This window comes from Mauremys reevesii, linkage group 12 (assembly GCF_016161935.1).
Source record: "Mauremys reevesii isolate NIE-2019 linkage group 12, ASM1616193v1, whole genome shotgun sequence".
NCBI lineage: Eukaryota > Metazoa > Chordata > Testudines > Geoemydidae > Mauremys > Mauremys reevesii.
This window is the reverse complement of record NC_052634.1, coordinates 692,009-715,011: the sequence shown is the minus strand read 5'-3', so window position 1 is coordinate 715,011 and position 23,003 is coordinate 692,009. Positions and strand designations below refer to the sequence as shown.

Here is a 23,003-nt window from a genome sequence, read left to right as displayed (position 1 = left end):
AGGAAGAGAACTGAACCATGCTGGGTGGGGCCCCTTCTTCCCCGGGGTCAATGCTGCTAGAAGGTGCTCAAGGAGAAGAAGCTGGGGCTTGCAGACAGCTTGCAGAAGGGTCCTGGGCCCCGTGGAGGGTTCTTCCTCTGCACTGCTTCACTGATGTCCCGGGGTGCAGTACCACAACCCAGGAATGAAACCCAACAGCCTGAGACTAACTTTGTGCTATGGGGCCTGATACATCCCTAACTACCGAACCAAAGATGCTGCTCTCGAAGGGCCAGGTGAACAAATGGAGTCAGATTCCCAGCTCCAATCCAAACCCACAGGAGTTAGGCGCCTCGCTCCGTTTGTGACTCTGCACCTAGCTCCCCCCAAGGAGCTGCTGTATAGCTTCACCCCAACAGTCTGCTCCATTCAGTGCCCGTCTCCAGCTGGGACTAGTGGCAGTGCAGAAGATGGGGCTAAATGCCTGTAATCAACAGTAATGCAGTAGCCCATCTTTAGCAACCTTTGCTTCTGACTACAGGATGATAGGCTGTGCCCATCTGTCCTAGAGCCAAAGGACTGTAAGTGGAGGATGGAGGGCGTGGAGCGACCCTGCATCGTCCGTCACTAAGGGCAGCTGCTAAGGAGGTGGGATTTATAACTTTCGAGTGAAAGAAAAAGCAGCTCGCTGCAGCTTGTCCGCTGGTGCCGCGGGGCGGCTGCCCTCTCTGTGGAAAGGAGCATTCACCTAACCCATGGGGGTGGCTGCCCTTCTACATTCCAGTGGCCTGCTGTTCCCCAGGACGAAGGGGCCTGTGCATTAGCTCCAAGCAGACCCCTGCCGTGCCCCCAGCCCCGCCTCTGACACCCCCTCCCCGGCTGAGGAAGGGTCTGATCCATCCCCGCCAGGCCCCCGCCCCGACACCCACCGCCTCTCACTAGCTCTGCACAGGGCACCGCGCCCCCGCAACGCGCCCCTGCTCTGCCCCAAGCCCTTCACACGCCTTGTGCTGCACGGGCCCGCTCCGCTAAGAGCCGAGCGCCCCCCTGCATTTACATGGGGAGCCACGTGTCAGACACCGTGTGGGATCCGGCCCACGGTGAGCAGCTCACACTGCTGGGAAAGCGAGTCCGCCCGCGCCTCGCTCCGGGACTCCCACTCCCCCGAACGGGACCGAGGCCCGGGCGGGACTACAACTCCCGGAGTGCACCACGCAGGCGGGCCTACGAGCCGCGGCGTGGGACAAAACCCATTTAGAACGTTTTGCTCTTTCCCCGCCATTCTATTGGTCCGCAGCCGCCGAGCAGTGAACGAGCCCCCCGTCTGATTGGTCCGCTGCCGCGGGGCGGGGAATATAAACCGGGCCCCCGGAACTGTTGCCTCTCGGCCGGGGGGAGCCGGGGGCTGGCGCTGGGGCTGGGGCTGGCCGCGCCGCGCAGGCGGTAAGTGGGGCGGTGCCGGGGGAGCCGCGGGCCGGCTGTGGCTGGAGCTGGACCGGCCCGGGGGCTCGGGAGAGGATGGCGGGGCTCGGTCGGGAGGGGCTGGTGGGCGGGGGGGAGAGGGAGTCTCTTGGGCGGGGGGGAGTCTCTCGGGCAGGGGAGGTGGCAGCTGCCAAGGGGAAAGGTCCCTTTGGAGGGTTCTGAAAAGCTGCCTGTGAAGGGGGGAAGCGCTTTGCACCTGCCCTCACCCGCTCCAGAGGCTGGGCCCAGCCAGGCCTGCTCCTGCTTTGCATCCGGGACACCCACACTCCCCTGTGCTCTTTGCAGTGACCTGGATGTTCGCTGCCTTTCCTCTGGCCTGGAGGGGACTGGCTCTCCTGGGGGACCTGGTGGGGAAACGGATCTGACTTACCGTGTGACCTTCCAGACCAACTCTACTTTCCTGTCAATATCTCACTTTTTTTAGAAAAAGCAAAAACAAGAGGAATAAATGGTTTCCCATGTGTTGTGGGCCCCTGGGAGCCACAGATGTCCCACAAACCCCAGACTCACCCCATTGTAGCTGTAGTAAGAGGAGGCCCTAAGATATAAACCTTGGTATCAGAGGCCCGCTATGAGGCCTGAGGCCTGAACTAAAGTAATGGTCAAGACTTTGCTAAAGCAAAGTGAAGCTGTGAGCCAGAGGCAGGCCCTGCTCACAGGAGCTGTCAAGGAAAGGGCTGATACGTACCTAAAAGGTACTGAACATTCACATACTTATACATTCCACACAGATAATAAAGAACAGGCTGGCCCATCCCAATGACAGGGGCAAAAGGGTAATATGATGGATAGAGTTGTTTTGATCGAACCAACATGTACAAGGTGAAAGGCGGCACCTTACTACGTAGAGGGGTTGTACTGTGCTATGTGGAGGGGTTGTACCTCATACGTCAGGAGTGATGTGTAACTTGTTTGTATCTGTGTATAAGAATGCATTCCTGGGGTGGAGTCTTTGTCCGGCCGTAGGGGGAGTGGAAAGTCCCGCCACTAAGCCGGGTCCTTGCCAAGAGGCACTTTCTCGTAGTATGCCCTGAATTAGGCTAAGAAATCTACAGATCTCTGCAGGGGAACGCCAGCGAGCACCCCTGTCTGTCTGCTGAGAGAACCAACCTAGCATGTGGGGGGGTGGGGGCAGTTACATGTCTGACAGACAGTATGATGCCAGCATGTGGGCTGCTAGCACGTCCCTGGATGTTGCAGAGTCTTAGCCCTCCAGGAATGAGTGGGCGACAGGCCGAACTACCTCTGGGACCTCGTTTCCTGCAGCTTTCCCCAGAGCAGTAATATGGACTGGAGACCTCTGCACGCACAGGCCTGTCGTCACAAATCCTACTGCCTAGACAGCTGGGCAAGCGTAAAAGTATCTGAATCCAGGGCAGGCTGAGCTCTTTGTCTATTTCTCTCTCTTTTTTCCCCCCTCCTCCTTCCTATCCAGAAAGGACTTTTCAACCTCAGCCTAGCAAATGTATGTATCCCGCCCTCCCCTCCGGGCTCTGCTGTGCCAAGCACTAACCCTGCTTTCACAATGGATTCCCTTTAACCCTTTACTGCCAGGAGTGCTCTAACCCATGCTGTGTTGGTACTAACAGCAGAACCCTCAGGCTGCTAGTCCTGGGACCAGGGAACCCCGAGGTTCAGGTGCAGCCAGGGGATGGTGCCTTGAGGCAATAAAGTGGCTGCAAGTGCCCTTGGAGTCCCTGGGGAGTGATGATGCAGACTTCGCAGGGGTGAAGGCCATTTCCATCCCTGGAACCTTGCAGCAGCTAGCAATGCTCCATCAGCACGGAACAAGTTGCAAGGCCCCAGCCCATGAGGTGCACAACAGCTGATCTCCCCCCCCCCCCCCCATGAACATAGCTGAGCTCTAGGGCCCCCAGTCACTGGACGAGCAAGGGCCAAACTCAGTGTGTTTTTAACACGTGACTTTCACACAAGGGGAGAAATTTCTCAGTTTAAAACCAAGGCTGTGAAAGCTGCTAGTGGCAGGGCGGTGAAGCAGGGCTGCACTGTGCTCTCTGTTAAGCCCACACATTATAGTTTTGTTGGCTGGCTTTAAAATTAGTAACAAGTGTGGAAAAATAGCAACCAGTGTACACCTCTGAATTCCAGCAGCCTTCATATGGCACCAAAGGAGAAATTTTGGCTGGAATCTGCATGGTGAGATGAGGAAAATGGATCTAGAAGTATCTGGGAGCACATGTCACAGGGGGCAGTAGCAACAGCCAGCATAATTGTATCTGAAGCTAATGCAGCCTGCTGCCAGCACAGGAGAGTGGAACCACCAGTGACCCCTTGAATGTGAAGAAGCTGCCACCACTGTTGAGTTGAAGGGAAGGCAGTGTGACTGCAGGAGCAGGCGTGACTAGGCCCTGAGCCACCTGAAAAGTCTTGTTGCCCTTTGCTAGAGCTGGAGCGTCCCATATGCTGCAGCAGGGGAACATCTCTTTACTTTGCACTGAGCTGTAATTCCAGGCTGGCATCATGTGGGGAACTCTTTTCAGCACTGTCTTCCCTGGGGCTGCCTATGGCTGCGGTGGGAGTGTCTGGCTGACTTTGACAGCTTTCTGAATGAAATGAGAGTGACTTTTCAGACCCCTGGTATAGTGGAGCAGGGTTCAGATACTCAAGGCTGGGGTCACAGAAGAATCAAATCCAAGCCTGAGGGAAAACCATCAGGCCCTTGGCCCTTGCATTGCTGTGAAACACTTAGACTCCGAAATCCCCCAGGGCTGGCTCCAGGTCTTCATTCTTCTGAGGCCACTGCATTGAGTTCCATGCAGGTCACTCCATGGGGGTGTGCCTTGGATGAGATCTTGAAGCCCAAGGGCCATTCTATTCTGCCTGGACCTCCATCTGCAAACATCACGCCTACAGTTTCTGCCTCATTGCAGAGAGCAAGGGAAGTCAGCAGGGATGAGCACAGAAGACAGCAAAGCCATGTCTGAGGAGAGCATGGTGGCAAGGAACTGCTATGGCAACAACCCAGAGGAAAATGGATGTCCCTGCTTCTCCTTGGGAAGCCTGAACAGCATTTCCCTAGCTGGAGAAGACAAGACTGGGGAGGTGGCGATAAGAACTGGCTGGTGGAAGGAGGTGGGGCGCTCACCTGGAGCCCAAGGAAGGAAGTCAAACAGAGGGAGACAGAGTTTGAACCCAGGAGTTCACTACAGCCTGCCTAGGCTCTGGGCTTACCAGAATGGGCTGTGCTCCAGGTCTCTGTACTGCCTTCAGGGCTGCCTATGCAGAGTTCCAGCTGACTAATCAAGCCAACTGTCTGGACACTATGGGAGTGTCAATGCAAATGCTTGGCGAGGTCCTTCATCCCTGAGAAGCTGACGAGTCTCTGGCAGGGCTCTGCCTTGGGTGTACTCACTGAACAGAGCTCACGGGGTGAGACGAGAGTGCTGCAGGCCCACAGGTTAAGCCTAAGGAGGGGGGTGAAACTGTGTGGCTTACCCTAGCAGGAGAGTGAGTCTGACACACTGAAGGGGTTCCTCCTAGAGTCCATTCCAAAGGTGAGGCCTAGCATGGATCTGAGACCCCTTTATCCAGTGGTTACGGTGCTCACCTGCTTCAATATCCCCCTCTGCCTGGTTAGGAGAAGGAATATGAAGGGGGATCTTGACTGCCCAGGTGAGTACTCCAAGCTATGGGCCACAGGAATGTGGGAGACCTCCCTCATGCTTGCCTCTTGAAGCTGTTCTACTTGGCTTAACTATTCTTTGGGCCAGCCTATGGGAAAGACTCCCTCTACAGTCTGGTGATTAACCTCTGTGCCTGGTGTGTGGGAGCTGCTGGTTCAAGTTCCCCACTGGCCTGTGGAGAAGCAGTTTATAGAGAGCTCTCCCCTAGCCCAGATGTGGACTCTGGTCGTTGGTGTATGTAGTGCTCATGGGCTTCCTGATTCTTGAAGTTGTTCCACTTGATTTAACTATTCTTCAGGACAGGACAAAAGCCAGAGTCACTCTTTAGTCCAGTGGTTAGGGTACTAGCTTGGGTTGTTGGAGAGCCTGGTTCAAATATTCAGCAGGAGTTTGCACAGGGATTTCCTGCCTCCTCAGTGATTGCCCTTTGGGGTAGAACATCCATGTCTGAACCCCCTCCCTTTCTCAGGAGGCCACTGTCACCTTGGGACAGGGAGGGGATTTAAACAGGCCTTGCCCACCTCTGACTGTCCTGAGAGGTGGGAGATCCCAATTTACACCCCTCAGCAGAGAAGGGGAGTGACCTCGGCTCTGCCACAGCCTGGGTGGCTAATCTCTGGGGACAAGAGAGTGATCTGGGTCTTTTGTATGGCCACCATTACTCATTAATTAAACCAGCAAGAGCTGCTCTGTATCGGCCACAGTCAATTTACAAGGGCCTGCACCTCAGGCACCAGACCTCCTCCACTGAGACAGATGGGGAATTTGAACCAGGGTCACTCACATCCCAGAAAAGTGCTCTAACCCCCCTAGCATCAAGAGCCATGGAGGCAGACTTTGGCCCATTTATTATGTAGTTAAAGTGGACCACAGTCAATAGAAAAGACTGAGGGAACCCTATGTCAGAATACCTCCCAGGCTGGCACTTAGGCCCTTCACTTGAGAGGTAAGGGAGCCTGCTTCAAATCCCATCTCAACCAGCACAAAAGGGATTTGAACCAGCAACTCACCCCCGTGCTGGGGGAAGTACCCAAAACACTGGAGTACAGCAGGATTCAATGTAGGTTCTAGCCCAATTACTATTGAGTAGAGCTGTGAATTAACTGTAGTTAACTCATGTGATTAACTCAAAAATTGTGATTAGAAAAATTGCAATTAATTACACTTAAAATAGAATTTAAATTTATTAAATATTTTTGGATGTTTCTGCATTTTCAGTATTGATTTAAATTACAACACACAATACAAAGTGCACAGTGCTCACTTTATATTTTTTTATTACAAAAATGTACTGTAGAAATTAAATTATTTTTCAATTCACTTCATACAAGTACTGTAGGGCAATCTCTATTGTGAAAGTGTAATTTACAAATGCAAATTTTTTTTTGGTTACATAACTGCACTCAAAAACACAGTGTAAAACTTTAGAGCCTACAAGTCTACTCAGTCCTACTTCTTATTTATCCAATTGCTAAGACAAAGAAGTTTGTTTACATTGACAGGAGATCCTGCTGCCTGCTTATTTACAATGTCACCTGAAAGTGAGAACAGGCATTCATTCTAATGGCACTTTTGTAGCCGTTGTTGCAAGGTATTTACATACCAGATGGGCTAAACATTCGTATGCCTGTTCATGCTTCAGCCACCATTCCAGAGGACATGCTTCCATGCTGATGATGCTCGTTAAAAAAAAAATGTATTAATCAAATTTGTGACTGTACTCCTTGGGGGGAAGAATTGTATCTCTCCTGCTCTGTTTTACCTGCATTCTGCATATATTTTATAGCAGTCTCGGATGATGACCCAGCACATGTTCGTTTTAAGAACACTGCCACAGCAGATTTGATAAAACACAAAGGTACCAATGTGAGATTTCTAAAAACAGCTACAGCACTCAATCAAAGATGAAGTGCCATCCAAAATCTGAAAGGGACAAGGTGTGGAGTATGCTTTTAGAAGTCTGAAAAGAGCAATGCTCTGATGCAGAAACTACAGAACCCAAACCACCAAAAAAGAAAATCAACCTTCTGCTGGTGGTACCTGACTCAGAGGATGAAAATGAACATGCCTCAGTCCGCACTGCTTTGGATTGTTATCAAGCAGAACCCATCATTAGCATGGAAGCACGTCCTCTGGAATGGTGGTTGAAGCATGAAGAGACGCATGAATCTTTGCCACATCTGGCACGTAAATATCTTGCAACACCAGCTACAATAGTGATATGCAAATGCCTGTTCTCCCTTTCAGGTGATATTGTAACCAAGCTTGTTTGTCTGAGTGATTGGCTGACCAAGAAGTAGGACTGAGTGGACTTGTAGGCTCTAAAGTTTTACACTGTTATTTTTAATGCAGTTTTTTAACATAATTCTACATTTGTAAGTTCAATTTTCATGATAGAGATTTCACTACAGTTCTTAGGTGAATTGAAAAATATTTTTTTTGTTTTTTACAGTGCAAATACTTGTAATCAAAAATAAATATAAAGTGAGCACTGTACACTTTGTGTTGTAATTGAAATATACTTGAAAATATAGTAAGCATCCAAAAATATTTAAAATAAATAGTATTGTTTAATTTTTTTAAATTGCTTGACAGCCCTACTGTTGAGTTATTTAATGAAGATGGACCAGCTTCAATAGGAAAGAGTAAGGGCCCTCCCTCCTCCATTGGAATACCACCTAGTCCTGGACTTAACATTTGAATTTTTTACCTCTTAAGTGAATGGCTTAACACTTTTGCCTAACAGAGTGCTTTCCCTGCCCTAATGGAGCCAACTAATTTGCTGAATGCTTCCTAGGGTGCATAATTAACATGGGGAGAGGGTTTCAGTCACTGCAACAGATGCTCCAATGGGAGCAGGGTTACAGAACTGTTCTAATTGCATTTGTCTTTATTTTCTTCTAGCAACTAGCAGATATTCTCCCCATTCACTTCCACAGAGAGGTTTGTCTCAGTGCACTTATCTCTCTGCCTCTCACTCTTTTCTCTTGTTTTGTGGGGTGGTGTGACCTTGCCTGACTGGTTGGGTCCCCAGCCTAGTTGTAGCAGTTTGCATGCTCACTTGTTTTTAACTGGCAATGCACAGTCTTGGTCAACCCATCAGTCTCTGACCTCCCTGCACAAGAGGCAGTTTCACTAGGAATACACTCTGCAATGGGCTTTTTCTATATTGCACTTGGTGCTTCTGGATCAGCAGCCTAAGGCTCCTTCCCTCTGCCTCTGCACCTCACCCTCTCTCTGCAGTGGGGTTGGGGGGTACCTTTACAAGATTGACTAGGGGTGGACTGTATTGGTCATGCACACCATACGCTGAGTGCTTTCGGGCCTGCTCCTAGGATAGGTAGAGGAAGTTTTCCCTTCAACTTTGATAAGAGTAGCATCAGGTACTGTGAAAAAAAATTGTGACTAGGATTAACGAGCACCCCTTGCATTTGCCATTGGGGTTTCATGCAGGGGAGATCCAAGTGCTAGTTGGAACCACAAGCACTTAGAGGGCTGGGCTGAGCAAGATGGGGAGAGAATCTTAGGGGGCTGGACTCTGGGTTGCAGAAATGCAAAGTGCCACATATCTATCTCCTACTGACTCCAGGGCCAGCTGAGGCCCCCAGCCCACTCAGCTTCTCAAGTATCTTTCCCAAATGGCAGCAGCTTGGGTGGATTGGATTTACCTTCAGCAGTAGTGTGCTGAGGAAGCAGCTCAGGGTATCTGGGGCATGCGTGCATCAAACAAGGAGTTTGTGATATCAGAATCTGCACAGCCTATAGTCTCCCCAAACAAGTATTCTCCTTGACTCTAAGCTGCCTCTGCGAATGTAACATCCTCATTAAATTGTTGGGGTAGCTGCAGGCCTGAGATCAATGAATACAGCTGTTTCTACCATTCAGCTGCCAATTCCAGTCAGTACCACCTGTAAACTCTGCCCCTCTCCAGCATGACTCAGAGAATGCCCTGGGCATTTGTATCCTATGCCAGTGACCCAATGCTGGCCACAGATCTGCCAGTGGACAGATGCCAGACCTGCAGCTCCCTTCTGCCCTTGGTAAGGGTCATGTGTCAAGGTCTGAGCCTCTTTTATCCTGCCATTCTCTGTGCTGGCTGGGGCTTAGTCTGTGCATGCCGATTGGCTGCTCAGGAATGTGCTGTGTGATTGGTCTGATTCTAGGAGCACAACCCTGCCTTACTTACCGGATTTGTAGGAAGAATGTATTATCAACTGGGAAGTCAAGGCACAGAGATGATCTGACTTGGCTATGGCCATGTTTGCACCAGGAGAGCCGGGGACAGCCCCCCAGGCTCCTGACTCCGTTCAGTAGGTCGCAGTGGCTCTCCGATTGGCTGGTTGTTTAATGCAGTAGTGGAGCCTTTAATCCTGTGTAAGCTGCATCCTCCACAACCCTGTTGTCCTCAGTGCTGTTCTGGTCTGACAGCACAGGTGGATTGGAATGATGAGTCAATATAGTAGCTTCAGCTTTTGGGTTTCTCTCCATGTGCTGGGAGATCTCTACCCTTTGCAGCCATTCCTGCTCCAGGGCTGTGCCTGCAGATCTCAAGTGTCTGGAGTGCCATCATCTCAGGACATCCTATACTTCATCTTCCCCTTCTCCATTCATTCAAGCTGCTGCCTCATTCTTCAGGCCAAATCCTACTTCCATCAGGCAAAGCTTTCATTGATGTCAGTGTGACTAGGATTTGTCTTTACAGGTAGAAGCTCACTCAGTGTCATATCATAGGCAGAGGAACCTCAGGCAGGTTGCCCCCACCCTCTGTCCAGCGGATGTCTTCCTCTCTCTAGGATTGGTGGAGCTGGGCAACATGACAAGCAGGTGTACAGGCTTGAGCCTCTGACCTAGCCTTGTTCAGGCAGTAGTCAGCTTGGTTGTTGCTCTCTGCTGTTATGCAAGTCCCCAGCACTGTTCCATGATGGTGATGCTTTGTCTGGTCCTGCACCTCACAGGGCATTGGCACAAAGATAAAGGACCAATGTGCCTTCTTGCACATGTACTGCCTCCCTAGGGCCCATTTACCAAAGGAGCTGCAAATGCTCATCATGGGGCTGAATCTCAGCACTGCTTCCCCTCCCCGTCTGCTGGAGCACTAGCTGTAGTTGGAAAAGTCCTCAGCGGGCCTTAGGCTGCTGGTGGTGGTGGGGGGGGGGGCAAGAGCTGGCTCCCTAGTTACTGCAGGAACAAGCTCCCCATGTTTTTCTTTCACCTCTGCAGAGTCCCAACCCAGCTCTTACCTTCTGCGTCAAGACCCACGACCGCCTCTATTACATGGTGGCACCATCAGCTGAGGCCATGAGGATCTGGATGGATGTCATTGTGACTGGAGCAGAGGGCTACACCCAGTTCATGAATTGATGGGGACCAGGAGTGCTTACGGTGGTGCTGTTCCAGACCTGCCTTCTCTTCTTCTCCCAGATGGATTTGCCATTGACAGTGCCAAGATGAGCTGGAGGCCCCACCACCACCTGGATACAGCAGGCAGCCATTTCCATCCCCGCCACCTGGGGTGTTTAGCCTGCAGCAAGAAGATCTTGAATACAGAGGAGCTGCCTCCCTTGCAGATGTTGGCTGTATCGTGCCCTTTGGGCCCTGGTTGGTTAAACCTCCCTGCTGACTAGAGGGGCCTGGCCCCAGGCCCAGCACTCTTGCCATCTTGCCCTTTTCCCAAGAGAGCTTTGGGCTGTTTGAATAAATGTGGGGGAGTTGGTTTTTTTCAGTGGGAGGGAGGGGGGATGTTAAAAAAAATAGGAAAAATCAGCCCTGTAAAGCCATGATTTTTTTGTTATAAAATCCTTATTTTTCATATTGTAGCCATTCCTTGTGGAATCGCTGTTGCGTTTTCCCTTCTGCCTGCACCAAATGCCCTGCGCTCTCTCTTAAATGCAGTGTGGGTGAGAAGAGTGAAGGCATGTGCCTAGCTAGTGCCCAGGCATGGTGTAATCACTCTCAGACGGAACAGAGAGGTGTTAAGAAAGGCTGGCACAGAGGCCTAGCCAAGAGGGTTTTTTTAATATATGTAACAGACTTTTTTATTCTTCAATGGAAACATATCAATAGGCTGAAAGGTACAAAGCCGAAGAGCTGCCAAAGACCATCCCACCGGTTCCAGTGCAAACTAGGCCTGAAGCTGTTGGATTAAAGAACTAAGCTATCTAAATGCTGCCACTTTTTTAAATGGGAGATTGTTGGGCATCATTATGACAACTGCATCACAGACACATCTAGCACATCCTACCAGCACCTGTGACCAGACCCCAGTTTGCTCCACTGTCTACTTGACTTGTTTCCTTTTCTTGTGCCATGCTCAACAGTGCCAAGGCTGCTGCAGGTGCCAGGACGTGCACCATCACCGTCCTGCCAGATTTACTGCAGTGAGGGGTCTGTCCATGTCAGACATCTCTCTGCTTTCCTGTGCCTTGACCACCTCAGAGTCTGGGCATCAACACAGGCCAGGTGCCTGCTTGGAAGGTTCTGATGGGTTATGGTGTGGTGTAAAGTTAGAAGTAACTGTCCCAGGTGTGCAAATGCTGTGGGATGAGGGGGAATATTTATATCTGCCAAGCTTGTGATCTCTCTCATGCACTAGGCACTGAGGTATAGTCTAATGGAACCAGTGGCTTGCTCTTCTGACACCGTGAGCTTTAAAAAGTGCCTCACCCAAAGGAGATGCCAGGAGGGCAGGGCAAGAAGAGTGCAGAGCCTGGTTCTTAAATCTAGGTGCCTACAGTTAACTGTCTGCACATGCCTCATGGGGAGTCAGAGCCTAAATTCACAGCTAAAGGCTAAATGGTGTGAGGTGCAGAGCCCCCTCCAAGTCCCAGAGAGCTGAGGGTGCGCAGCCCCTTGCAGCATTGGGCCCATACTATCCAGTCCTGAAACTGCTCCACCTGTAGAAGTGGAAGTGACAGCACTGGTGCTTTGAGTGGCTAAGAAATTGGGCCCCTTGATATCTTATGCCCCTTTAAAGTGGCTACCTATACCTACCCACATTAGCAAAACCCAGCTGAGAGCTAGGAATTTCCACAGCTCTCCTCTAGGGCATAGTGAAGAGTTAAGTTTCACACAGCTGAAAATCCCTTGAAAGAACAAGACTATTTAAATCCCACCTTGCTGTTATAACCTTGAAATCCTTATTTTCCAAATATCTTTTTTAACCCTAGGTATCTGAATTCCTACAAGTGCCACTGCTGTTCGGCCTAGCTCTCCTTTTGTCCAGTTTGTACCTCCCTCTGCTCACCCAGGCTGGGGGCAGGTAGCAGCCAATCCAGCCTCTTTTTTCAGTAGTTGTAGACAGACTGCAAACAATAAAGCCTTTTGAGTAACAGACTTGAGGTTGTTTCCACCTTCCCCACTCTGGACCACAGCCAGCTGAGCCAAAGGGTTCTCAGTAGCACTGTGCTGGGAAGACGCCTGCCCTGCCCCTATGGAGTTCAGAAGGGTGACAGCCTCAGTGGCTGTCCAGACAAACTCTACAAGTTTAACTATTTATACATCTCTCTGAATGAGGGGGACATGGACGGGTGGCACAAAGGGAAAGTTGTGAGGGGATAAAAGGATCCGTGGTGAGCAATGAGCTGGGCCCCTAGCAGCAGTAGACTGACCCTCTTATTAATTACACTTTTATTTTTTTAAATGTATTTTTTGTAACATGTTTATCTTTCGTTCCATTCCAATTTTGACTAAAAATAACCCCACCTTTCAAAATTATTGAATTTCCTCCCACCTGGAAATGCTAGTTTCTGACCAGTGAATTAAGGCATATGCAATGTTTGGGCTGCACCTGCAGCGGATGACTTTGAATGAAACCACTATGTCCCATAGCCCCTTAAGAGTTTGCTACCAGTAGCAACCCATTCTACTAGTCACATTTCCCCTCTGCGCCCAGGGCCATGTTGTTCCTGTTCTACTGTGACCAGGAGAATTGAGATGCAGAATCTGTACGGTAAGTGTGCAAAAGCCCATCGGACAGTGCAAGAGCAGCTTGTGGCTGACAGATGCAATACAGCACTACTGTTTTCCTCAGGTAGAGGGGAGTTCCCGTCACTGTGCCAGGTGCTGCACAGCCACACTGAACTGAGCCTACACTACAGGCCCCGGGGTCACCTCACAGCCTACGAGCTGTGGTAGGGAGTCAAAGACACAACAAGGGCAAGGAGGACTAGGTCTCACTTTTTGCTAACGAGGGCTACATGCTGCAGCGGGAACACTGACAGGGAAAGGGACCCAGGGAGCAGCAGCAGGTTCCCTTGCTGGTAGCAGATACATGTGTAATAGCCACAATGGAGCCTGATCTAAGGTCCTCCAAAGATAAAAGCATGAGCTGCTACAACTTAAGCCTCAGAGCCAAGGTGCTGAAGCTGTAACAACTCACCCTCCGTGGAGGGGGATAAACACCCCGCACACTCTCAGGGATGTCACCTGTGCAATGGCTATCAACACCAGGGGGATCAGGGACCATTGTGCCCAGCCCCTACGGCTAGACTCTGTTCTGAGACTAGGGGATGTAGGGCCTCAGCACAGACCTCCACAAGAATCAGGCCCCTATTTGTCCCGGTAACCACCAAGGCAGGCATGACAGCAAAGACCAGTTTGAATAACATGAATGAAACAGCAAAAGCAGGAGAGAATTGCAGGTAGGGGGCTCAGTAGGGCTGCATGCACAGGGCTTTAGTCACAGCTATTGTTCACCTGTGGCTGCTCCGATGAACACCCCCCCCACACACACACACACTTTTCCCTAACTGGCTACAAGACCAGGGTACTGTTCAGTACATAATGGGCTTGTCTCCTCTGGCTCTGCTTCTGGGAGCCCAAACCACTTCCCCTACCATTTCAGGTCAAGGAGGAAGATGATGCAAGCAGCAACAATCCAGGCCCTGAAGAGGGTAGAGGGGGAGCCAGAAGTCAGGCGGTCACCATAGAGATCCAAGAGCTGCAGGACTACACCATTGGTCCAGCCAAATCCCTCCTGGCAGGGAAGAATACAGCATTAGCAAGGCACATGCTGTTATCCAGGGCAGGAGCTTACACATGGCTGCAACAGGGAGACTGATGAACCCCAGCTGCAGCTTCCAGCCCAGCAATTTGGAGGCAAAACGGGGCCTCCCCCCATGCGGAGAGCACATCCTCCATGCCTAGTGAGAGATTCTGTGAGCACACATCCCCAGCCTGTAGGCAGTGAAGCATTTCAGTACATGCTCTTACCTGGACTTGGTACTCTCCTCCTGTCCCTGGCTTCCCATCTCCATCCACGTTGTACTGAGGAGAAAGACCATTATTCAGAAAGCCCCATTAGAGTGGGGGCTAGAATGTTCCCACCCCATAGAGTCCAGGGAAAGAGGGGCAGGCACAGAATCCAGCTCTGCGTTCACGAGCACAGTTGCTTAAGGCAGAGGAAGCTGTACACCAGGCAGGGGCAGAAAGCAGCACTGGAAGAGGAGGGAAGGGACAGAATGACAAGACCAGCCAGCAGAATAGGGGAGACCCGTGGCTGACCAGCCACATCCACACCCACACCGGACATCTGCCCACGCTCAAGCCCACTCAGACTGAACTGTCTGAGATCAGAGCTGGTGCCTCCACACCTGGGGCCCTGGTCTGAATACCAACTGACAACGAAAAGGTTAAAACAAGACAAGGGTCCTTCAGGGTAGCAGCCCAGACTCTTTCCATGCAAGCACTAGGCTCTCTGAGGTAACCATCACCAGCTGCCCAGGGTCACAGGGGAGGGTGTGTGCATGAATTCCACTTGACAAGCTCCTACCCACAGGGGCTGCTGCCTGGCTGTCCGGGACCACCAATGTCTTTACCTTCTCGAACATGGCCTGGTACTTCTTATATAAGGCAAAGTTGGTTCTGACCCAGTTCTGGGCCAGGTCAAAGGCAATTTCTTTGGCTCTCGAGGAGCTGGACTTGGCCAAACCTATGAACACAGATAAATGCCAAAAGGTCAGGGACCTGTCCATTCCTGCAAGAGGTGACACTAGAGCCCTCACTGGAGCTCAAGCCCACCCCAGCAAGCCAGGCAGTGGCAGGGGCTTTGTACAATTCCTCCACCCCCTCCTCCAAAAGCAGGCTTTGACAGGTTGGACCCAAACCCTATGGGTTTTGCCCGAGTGAAGGCCACAGATCAAGGCCGTTAGGGCTTATGGACTCTCAAGCAGAGGTGAGGAGGGTTATCAGTGCCCTGTGGCTTTTCCACTAAGCAGTATCAGTGGCTGGATGGCCCGCTGTAGCAGCAGTTTGGGAAAGGCCCAGGTGGGAGAGTCTCTCCCAAACCAAGATGGCACTGTGACACCTGGGCTCACAGCAGAGCTCCCAGCCTGACCTGCAGCAGCTGCACAGTCAGGAACCAAACCCACAGAAACAGGATCAATCCACAAGGCTACAAAGCAGCAGCAGAGTGGAGGGCAGGGATTGAGAGAGGCATAATGCAATACCTAGAGCTGCAGCACGGCTGGGACAAGGTACAAGGAAACAAGGGGCAGGTCCTAAAACAATTTGGAGGCCTGGTACCAAACAGCAAATTTTCCAATGGGCTTCCTGTCCTGCAAACTATGGATATGAGCACAGCAGCATCCTTACCTGCAATCACCATATGCTGCAGTGGAGGCCAGGCATTGGGCAGGTCCCACTGCTCCCCAGTCCTGGAAAGTGAGGTAGGGAGCCCGTTCTTGTAGGACAGCACTGTGCTCCCCTGCAAACGTAGATAGCATCTTGAATGGTGGCACTGGGCTCCCCAGTGAGTCACCATCCAGGAGACAGAAGGCCACAGAAGGGATCTAGGGAGACAGGACTTTGTTGGCTAATCTGGTCAACTACTTCTAGCCCAGCCAAGCTCCTGAGGACCATCGATGGCTATTAGCCAGGATGGGCAGGAATGGTGTCCCTAGCCTCTGTTTGCCAGAAGCTGGGATTAGGTGACAGGGCATGGATCGCTTGATGATAACCTGTCTGTTCACTCCCTTTGAGGCACCTGCCATTTGCCACTGTCAGAGGACAGGATACTGGGCTTGATGGATCTTTGGTCTGACCCAGTATGGCCGTTCTTATGTTCTGGGATGGGAACAGGCATGGCCCAGTGTAGGAAGCGGGCTCTACGGGTCACTAGTGGGTTGAGCTAGAGAAGCAAGTCCTGGGAATCTCCTGGCAAACACGGGACAGGGCCAATGAGAACGGGGCTCCAGCTCCACCTTGCTCAGCTCTGTGCAGACAGCATGTGCCAGGCTCAATAGGAAGGTATGTGGCACCCTCCACTGTCCGCAAGGAACACTCCCCACCTGATGGGCTAATGGAGACACTGGTCTGTTGAGGTGAGGACTCTTACTCACATGAACCCAGCTCACCTCTAAGTACCGCACTGCCCTCTCAGCTGCAGCCTGGTCTGAGAAGCAGTCCGTCCACAGGGGTGCCAGGTTGGAGGGGAAGAAGGCTGGGTTTGGCTGCTTCTTCAGGAGGTTGAAGTCCAGCCAGACTCCAGCAGCCTCATTCCAGAAGACAGCTTGGACAGCCTCGAGCCTGCGCTGCAGAGCAGCCTGGAACTGGGCAGCCTTGGTGGTGTTTCCTGCGAGAGAGAGAAAATGGCTGATTACACTAGTGAGGGGTTTGCAGAGCATCCACAGATTAACTGCAGCACAAGGCAGCCTCAATGTTTGCTGTGGCCTCTGGCAGCGCTCACTGCAGACTCTAGTCCCAGGGCACTCTGAACAGCACGGCCTGTGGCCTTTGCTCAGTATTAGAGGGGGAGGAAGCTGAAACCCACTCCAGCTCATGCAGAGTCAGCTACAGTCTTCCAGCTCCTATTTGCTGACACAGCCACAGGACGGGGAAAGGCAGGTGCCCTAGACAAAACTGATCCCTACAATGCCCATCCCCTACACACCTGATGCCCTCCCTAGGCTCCCAGCACCTGAGAATTAAACAAACACAGAAATAAATGAAGTTAGCAGCAAAGTGGCTTTACCTGGGGCAAGAGAAGAGTTAAACTGCTTCCTGCTCCCACTTGTGGGAAGATGCCACTAGGCCACACTGCTGTTTACCCAAGCTGCTCTGTGGGCAGCAATGCTACAGGATGCTGTTGCCCCAATAACAGCATCTTGTGTCCCTGACTCATGGGGGGCGGGGGGAAAGAGATTCAACAGGCATCAGTATCTCCACGGGAGGCACTTCCCAACAGGCTCTTTACCCAGTATCCTGTAGAATGAAGCCAGCAGGTGCTCGGTCTTGCACAGAAAGGCATTCAGATCCACTGGCACTACAGCCCTGGCTTTGGTATCCTTCAGTGTCGCAGGGAGTGAGGAAGGCCAGGAGAGGAACCAGCGAGAGGAAAAGTCCCACCCTGACTCTGCTGCTGATTTTAGCTCTGCCCAGAGCTCCTGCCTGGCATCTGCAAGACACACAGACTGGCACAGATACTACTCAATGTCCCCTGTGGCAGAAGATTTAGTACCTCTGCCCAGGGTGACCACTGGCAGGAAAGAGCAGAGAAGGGATCTGGGGCCTGAACACAGGTTCTGATGGGATGTATGTCAGTGCAGCTGGAACCAGGTTCCCAGACTGGGGCAATGAGGATAGAAGCCTCTGTTAGAGCAGGGACCCTAGGCCAGAGCACTGAGCCCCAAGCACAGATATAAGGGCCATGCTGGTTCAGCTGGAGCAGGGGTTAAGCAGCTTCTATCACACTTCCTTAGCTCCATCCCAAGGCTCCTTAGAAAGAAGGAACTGTTAGAGCACAAAGCCTGGGGAGCCCCAACAAATCCTGTCCTGGAGAATTGACACATGATGTTTCCCTGGCTGAATCATGTAGAAGCCTGAACCCAGGCAGTCCAAGGAGAGTGAAACTATCTGGTGGGCATGATCCCACCACCCAGCTTCCCAGGAAGGACACCAGGATTCTGTCCAGAGAGCTCCAGAAGTGATCACAAGATGCCATGGCCAAAAGGAACCTAACCCCCAATGCCACCACATCTGTGCCATGGCCTCACCTCCCACAGATGGGAATTCCATATCCAAGCCCCATCCCAGCTCTCAGAAATCTCCCCCTGGCACATGGGTGCCCACATTTAGGTGCAGTCAGTGAAGAGCAGCACAGGCTGCTGTGTTCTAGTGGGCATTAGAGGGACAGCATCTGTCATCACAGAAATCTCTCTTTACCTTCATTTAAATCACTTGCCAACTCCCAGTCTTTGCTGTAGGACTCTGGTCTGCAGGGGCGGGTGGACAGGGATTGGGAGACAGAGAGATCACCAGGTCAGTCCAGTTCTTAGTCATTTCCTTGCCCTAAGCAGGCAAAGGCTCAGATGCCTGGCATGCAGAGCCAGGTCTCACAGCGGTTCCGCACAGGGGAAGCCAGAAGCTGAGGTTGTGGGTGAAATCCTACCAGTGGTCCTACGAGGACCAGCTGCCAGGCACTGCAGCGTGATGACCCTGTCGGACATTGAGGGCAGCTGCTTCACCTTCAGCAGTTCCAGATCTCAACCAGCAACCCATGTGCTGGGCTTGAGAGTGCCTCCTAGAGCTGTCTGCCCAGTGGACCCCCAAGTCTCCAAGGGACACATTCCTCAGGGTAACAGGAGGCCAGACCTTTGCCCGCAGCTGCAGGTCTTGCCTGTGCATGCTCTGGGACAGGCGCGGCTCTGTGCAGCAGCTTGTTTTCTGCAGGGGCTGGAGAAGGACAGCCCACTCTGCACTGGGATGTCAATGTCCTATCACAGGACAGGATTGGGAAGAGACAACACAGCCATGTCCATCAGCACCTGTCTCCATCACAGAGGACGGGGAATGGTCTGTAGAACATACTCAGTGCCACTGTAGAGCTTTGCTAGAGACCTGCATGTGCAATAGCCCCCAAAAGAGGGGGTGGGAGGAAGGATTATCCCCCTCTGTTGCTGGGGAAACTGAGGCATGGAAGGGGCAGTGAGTCACTTGCCCAAAGCCACACAGTAAGTGGCAGAGCTGGGAATAGAACCCAGGAGTCCTGACTCCTCCTCTAGTGTAACTCCATTAGACGGCGTTTGTTCGGATGGTACCTGGGCTCCCCGATCTGGACGTTGTAGTAGTTCAGAGTGTGATTCCTGTCCCCAACTGTGATGCTCACAGAGCGATTCCTCTGCCAGAACTCGTACTCTACCTCCAGCAGATGGATATTCTCCCTGGGAATCAGACCACAGGCATGGTCAGTGTCTCCTCACGGAGCAGTCTCTTTCCATGAGGAACAAATCACCCAGTCATGGGTCTGCCCAGGAACTGGGGGGGACAGGAAGCCCAGTAGGGAATGAACCACTCCAGGGAACTTCCCAGTGGGTGTTGCTCGGTGTATGCTTTGAAGGGCATACACAGCACAGACCATGACCTGGAGCAATGCTCCTGCTGCCTCCAACACATGCTGGCCAAGCAGAGTGCAGACCACGCTGGCCCTGGGACCAGTCAGTAGATGGCTCATGTGGCAATGCTGTACCCAATATTACAGCGATGGGCTCTTGCTCAGACTAGCCAGGCTTATGGGGACCTGGGGTGTGCTTGGAAATCTCAGAGGAGGAGAGGGCATATGCAGGGGCATGTGTGCACCCAGGGAGGGGGCTCTGCCTATTGTGAAAAGGGGGTGGGGTAAGAGTCACAGACACCTGGAGTATGGAGCACCCAATGGACAGAATCATGGCCACTCCAAGTCCCATCCTGTCTGCACATGCAGACAGTGCCCACCCTCACTGCTATGCAAGATCCTCATTGGTGCCATAGGAGACGGGGGAGCTTTATCACCTTAGGTTACAGGGTGTGACGATACAGCCTATATGATTTTATAAAAATATGCTAATGAGTGAATATAATGTAACTGGAATATGCTTCATGCAAAAGGTCTCTTTTAAGGTATCGTTACAAAGCTTATAATCTACTGAGCGTGATCATCCTATTTGGATAAATGTAACACTCTTGTATCTGAAACTAGAAATATGAAATATAACTCTGAGGGCCTATTGTAATTATGCAAAGTGTGGGCCATTAATGGGGTCCAGTCTGAGGAAAAAAACTTATTGAAGCATCTCTGAGGGTGAGATTATCTGTATTCAGTTTGATTAAACATAGATTTGCGCATTCTATTTTATTTTGCTTGATGACTTACATTGTTCTGTTTGTTACTACTTGGAACCACTTAAATCCTACTTTCTGTATTTAATAAAATCACTTTTTACTTATTAATTAACTCAGTATCTATTAATACCTGGGGGAGCAAACAAGTGTGCATCTCTATCAGTGTTGTATGGGGCGAACAATTTATGAGTTTACCTTGCATAAGCTTTATACAGGGTAAAACGGATTTATTTGGGTTTAGACCCCATTGGGAGTTGGGCATCTGAGTGTTAAAGACAGGAACACTCCTGTTAGCTGCTTTCAGGTAAACCTGCAGTTTGGGGCAAGTAATTCAGACCCTGGGTCTTTGCTGGAGCAGATGGGAGTGTCTGGCTCAGCAAGACAGGGTGCTGGAGTCCTGAGCTGGCAGGGAAAACAGGAGCAGAGGTAGTCTTGGCATATCATTTGGCAGCTCCCAAGGGTGTTTCTGTGATCTAACCCGTCACACAGAGTGCCAACCCATGTCCTCTGCAGCCATCTGGACCTGATCCTGAGGGAGAGCTCAAGGGATTGGCCCCAGCCATGGGGGATGGGGGAAGAGGTAAGGAGAATCCACCCCTGCTCCCTAGGACATACAGGGTACTGGTGATGCCTAGCAGAACCTCATGCCCACCTGAGAAAGTCTGTGTCATTGGCATGGGCCAGGTAGGCATCCATCATCAGAGTGAGGAAAGGTGGCTGGCTCCGGCGTAGGTAATAGACTCGCCCTCCATTCGGGATGTGCCCATACCTGCCCATCAGGGGAGAGACCATGTGTTACACAATCCCAGGGGAGGAAGATGAAGGGCCCTGCAGAAGCCTCCCCACTTCCCACACTGCATTCGGAGCAGGGCCCTGCAACTGTGAGGAGATGGCAAAAGTTGGAGGACAAGATGACGTATGCCCCTCATGACAACGGTCCCCGCTCAAGCATCCTCAAAGTGACACCCTCTCAGCAGAGGGCACTGCCAGAGCCATGGCTGTGTCACTTGCTCAGCTCCTCATGCTTGGACAGGGAAGGAGTGGCTTCAGAGTTGAGGGAGGAAGGTAACGAGCCTCCAGCCAGCCTCCTCTCTCTAAGTGCTTTAGGTCAGGGTCTCACCTTTCCACCAGGTACAGGAAGTTCTGTATCATCCCCTTGGCCGTGGCTGCCATTTCAGAGAGGAGCAGCCCTTCGATCACCCAGTAGGAATCCCTGCAGCACAAAAGAAGCAGCTGCACAAGCGATACCAGATGCTTTGGGCTTGTGGCCCTGCATGAACCAAATGTAAGATGGTCCATGCTCACACCCACTCTGCCAAGCATTGGGATTGAGGCCAGGGCTGAGGACAGTGTGTCTGCACCCACACCTTTCAGTCATGGCCGCACCTAGTGTGTGACAGGACAGCTTGTCACATCGTTTCAACAAGTACAATTATTTGAAACAACCCCCATGTATATTGGCCAGGAGAACAGTGCCAGTGACAGCCAGGCTCAGCAAAAATTCACCAGCTCAACCGGCATGAGGCAGAGCCAGGGTTCAAGCTGTGGCTGCAGCAAAGTCAGTTCGAGGTGTAACCAGGACAAGGCTCCAACACACCAGTTGTTACTCACCAGTAGTAATATTCAATGAACCTGCCACCGGGCACCATCAGAGGGTGCGGCACATAAATCTGAGAGTAAAGCGTCGGCCGAGTCCTAACGTCATCTTTGATCTGAAAAAGATGATCCAAGTTGGTCACCACTCCCCACGACCCTTTCCCACAACTCCCAGCTCCCTGAGCCAGTCGCCCCTCCTCCAGCTCCCACAACTAGCCTGGGCCGAATCTTCACCACACTTGCATTCTTTCCAAACACAGTGCACAGAATCAGGGTCACCCCCCCACCCGCATTTCTCTACCTTTCTCCCTAGGGATTTCCACTTGGCATTCAGATCCGATGCCCATGCCTGGAGTTCCTGGTCAGAAATCTTGGCTAAAATCTGGGGGCTGGAAGATAAAGAAGGAAACATACTCAAGAGAGGAGACAACCACAACCAAGCACCTAGTCACCACAGGCAAGGGTTGCTTCCAGAAACTGCATGTGACATACACTGCCTGATATAGTGCAGCAATCTTTGGGTCACAGCACCCTTCTTGGCTCCCACTCCCCGGAGTGCATAAGTCAGAATGTGGCTAAATTAGCAATTTAGCTCTAGAGACCTAAGCTTCAATCCTCAGTAGATCACAGATGGATTTGGAGGTATATTTGGTTTTTCAGGCTAACACCCATCTCATGTTCTAGTTCATTTCATCACAACTGGCAGCCTCTGCTAAAGCCAAGCCAAAGACCTGACTATCAGCAAGATCTGCAGGTCAGGATGGAGGGGCATTGGCAGAGACGAAAAAGGAGGGAGGCTGCACGTCAGGGTGAGGTACATTGGCAGCACTGTGAATGGGGAGCACTGATTACAGCTACCACATCTCCCAGGTACTAAAAACAAATTCATCACTTCCCAAGAAAGCTGTAGTCAACCCCTGCCTCCAGAGCGGGACAACATAGGCCAGCACAGTGCAGTCTGGCTCCCTTACTCCCATCACCAGGGCTGAGGCTGATCATGCTGAACTCACTCTTGCAAGGGCCCCTTTGGGTTCTATTTTGTACCTGCTCATCCAGTCCTGAGGTTCCCATTGCTCAAACTCCTGTCCAGGGTCACTGAAGGATGAGCTCACAAACTGTTGCAGCTGCTCTTTGGACAATATCCCCCCTGGAGTCACATTCACTAGCTGCTGAAACTTCTTCAGAACTAGTTCTGGGAAAAAGAAAACA

General features: G+C 51.5%; 1 protein-coding gene across 6 annotated transcripts in view; it reads right to left on the bottom strand.

Annotated features, from left to right (window-relative positions):
- The window catches only part of TREH (trehalase), a 33,257-nt gene that overhangs the window by 3,573 nt on the left and 6,681 nt on the right, over positions 1 to 23,003 (bottom strand). For 5 of the 6 annotated variants that reach the window (XR_005586698.1, XR_005586696.1, XR_005586697.1 and 2 more), the window contains exons 3-15: positions 22,839 to 22,986; positions 22,096 to 22,183; positions 21,810 to 21,910; positions 21,319 to 21,411; positions 20,851 to 20,967; positions 19,139 to 19,261; positions 18,264 to 18,313; positions 17,296 to 17,496; positions 16,457 to 16,674; positions 15,696 to 15,807; positions 14,921 to 15,033; positions 14,316 to 14,369; positions 1,668 to 1,805 (exon numbers count right to left, since the gene is read on the bottom strand). Coding sequence is in view for 3 of the 6 variants with exons in the window: in XM_039496576.1 (XP_039352510.1) it covers positions 1,668 to 1,805; positions 14,316 to 14,369; positions 14,921 to 15,033; positions 15,696 to 15,807; positions 16,457 to 16,674; positions 17,296 to 17,496; positions 18,264 to 18,313; positions 19,139 to 19,261; positions 20,851 to 20,967; positions 21,319 to 21,411; positions 21,810 to 21,910; positions 22,096 to 22,183; positions 22,839 to 22,986 (1,556 nt within the window). In the remaining 3 variants the exon portion in view is untranslated. Of the gene's footprint in view, positions 1 to 1,667; positions 1,806 to 13,836; positions 14,080 to 14,315; positions 14,370 to 14,920; positions 15,034 to 15,695; positions 15,808 to 16,456; positions 16,675 to 17,295; positions 17,497 to 18,263; positions 18,314 to 19,138; positions 19,262 to 20,850; positions 20,968 to 21,318; positions 21,412 to 21,809; positions 21,911 to 22,095; positions 22,184 to 22,838; positions 22,987 to 23,003 lie in introns of those variants that run through there. The other variant, XM_039496578.1, reaches the window with a different exon arrangement.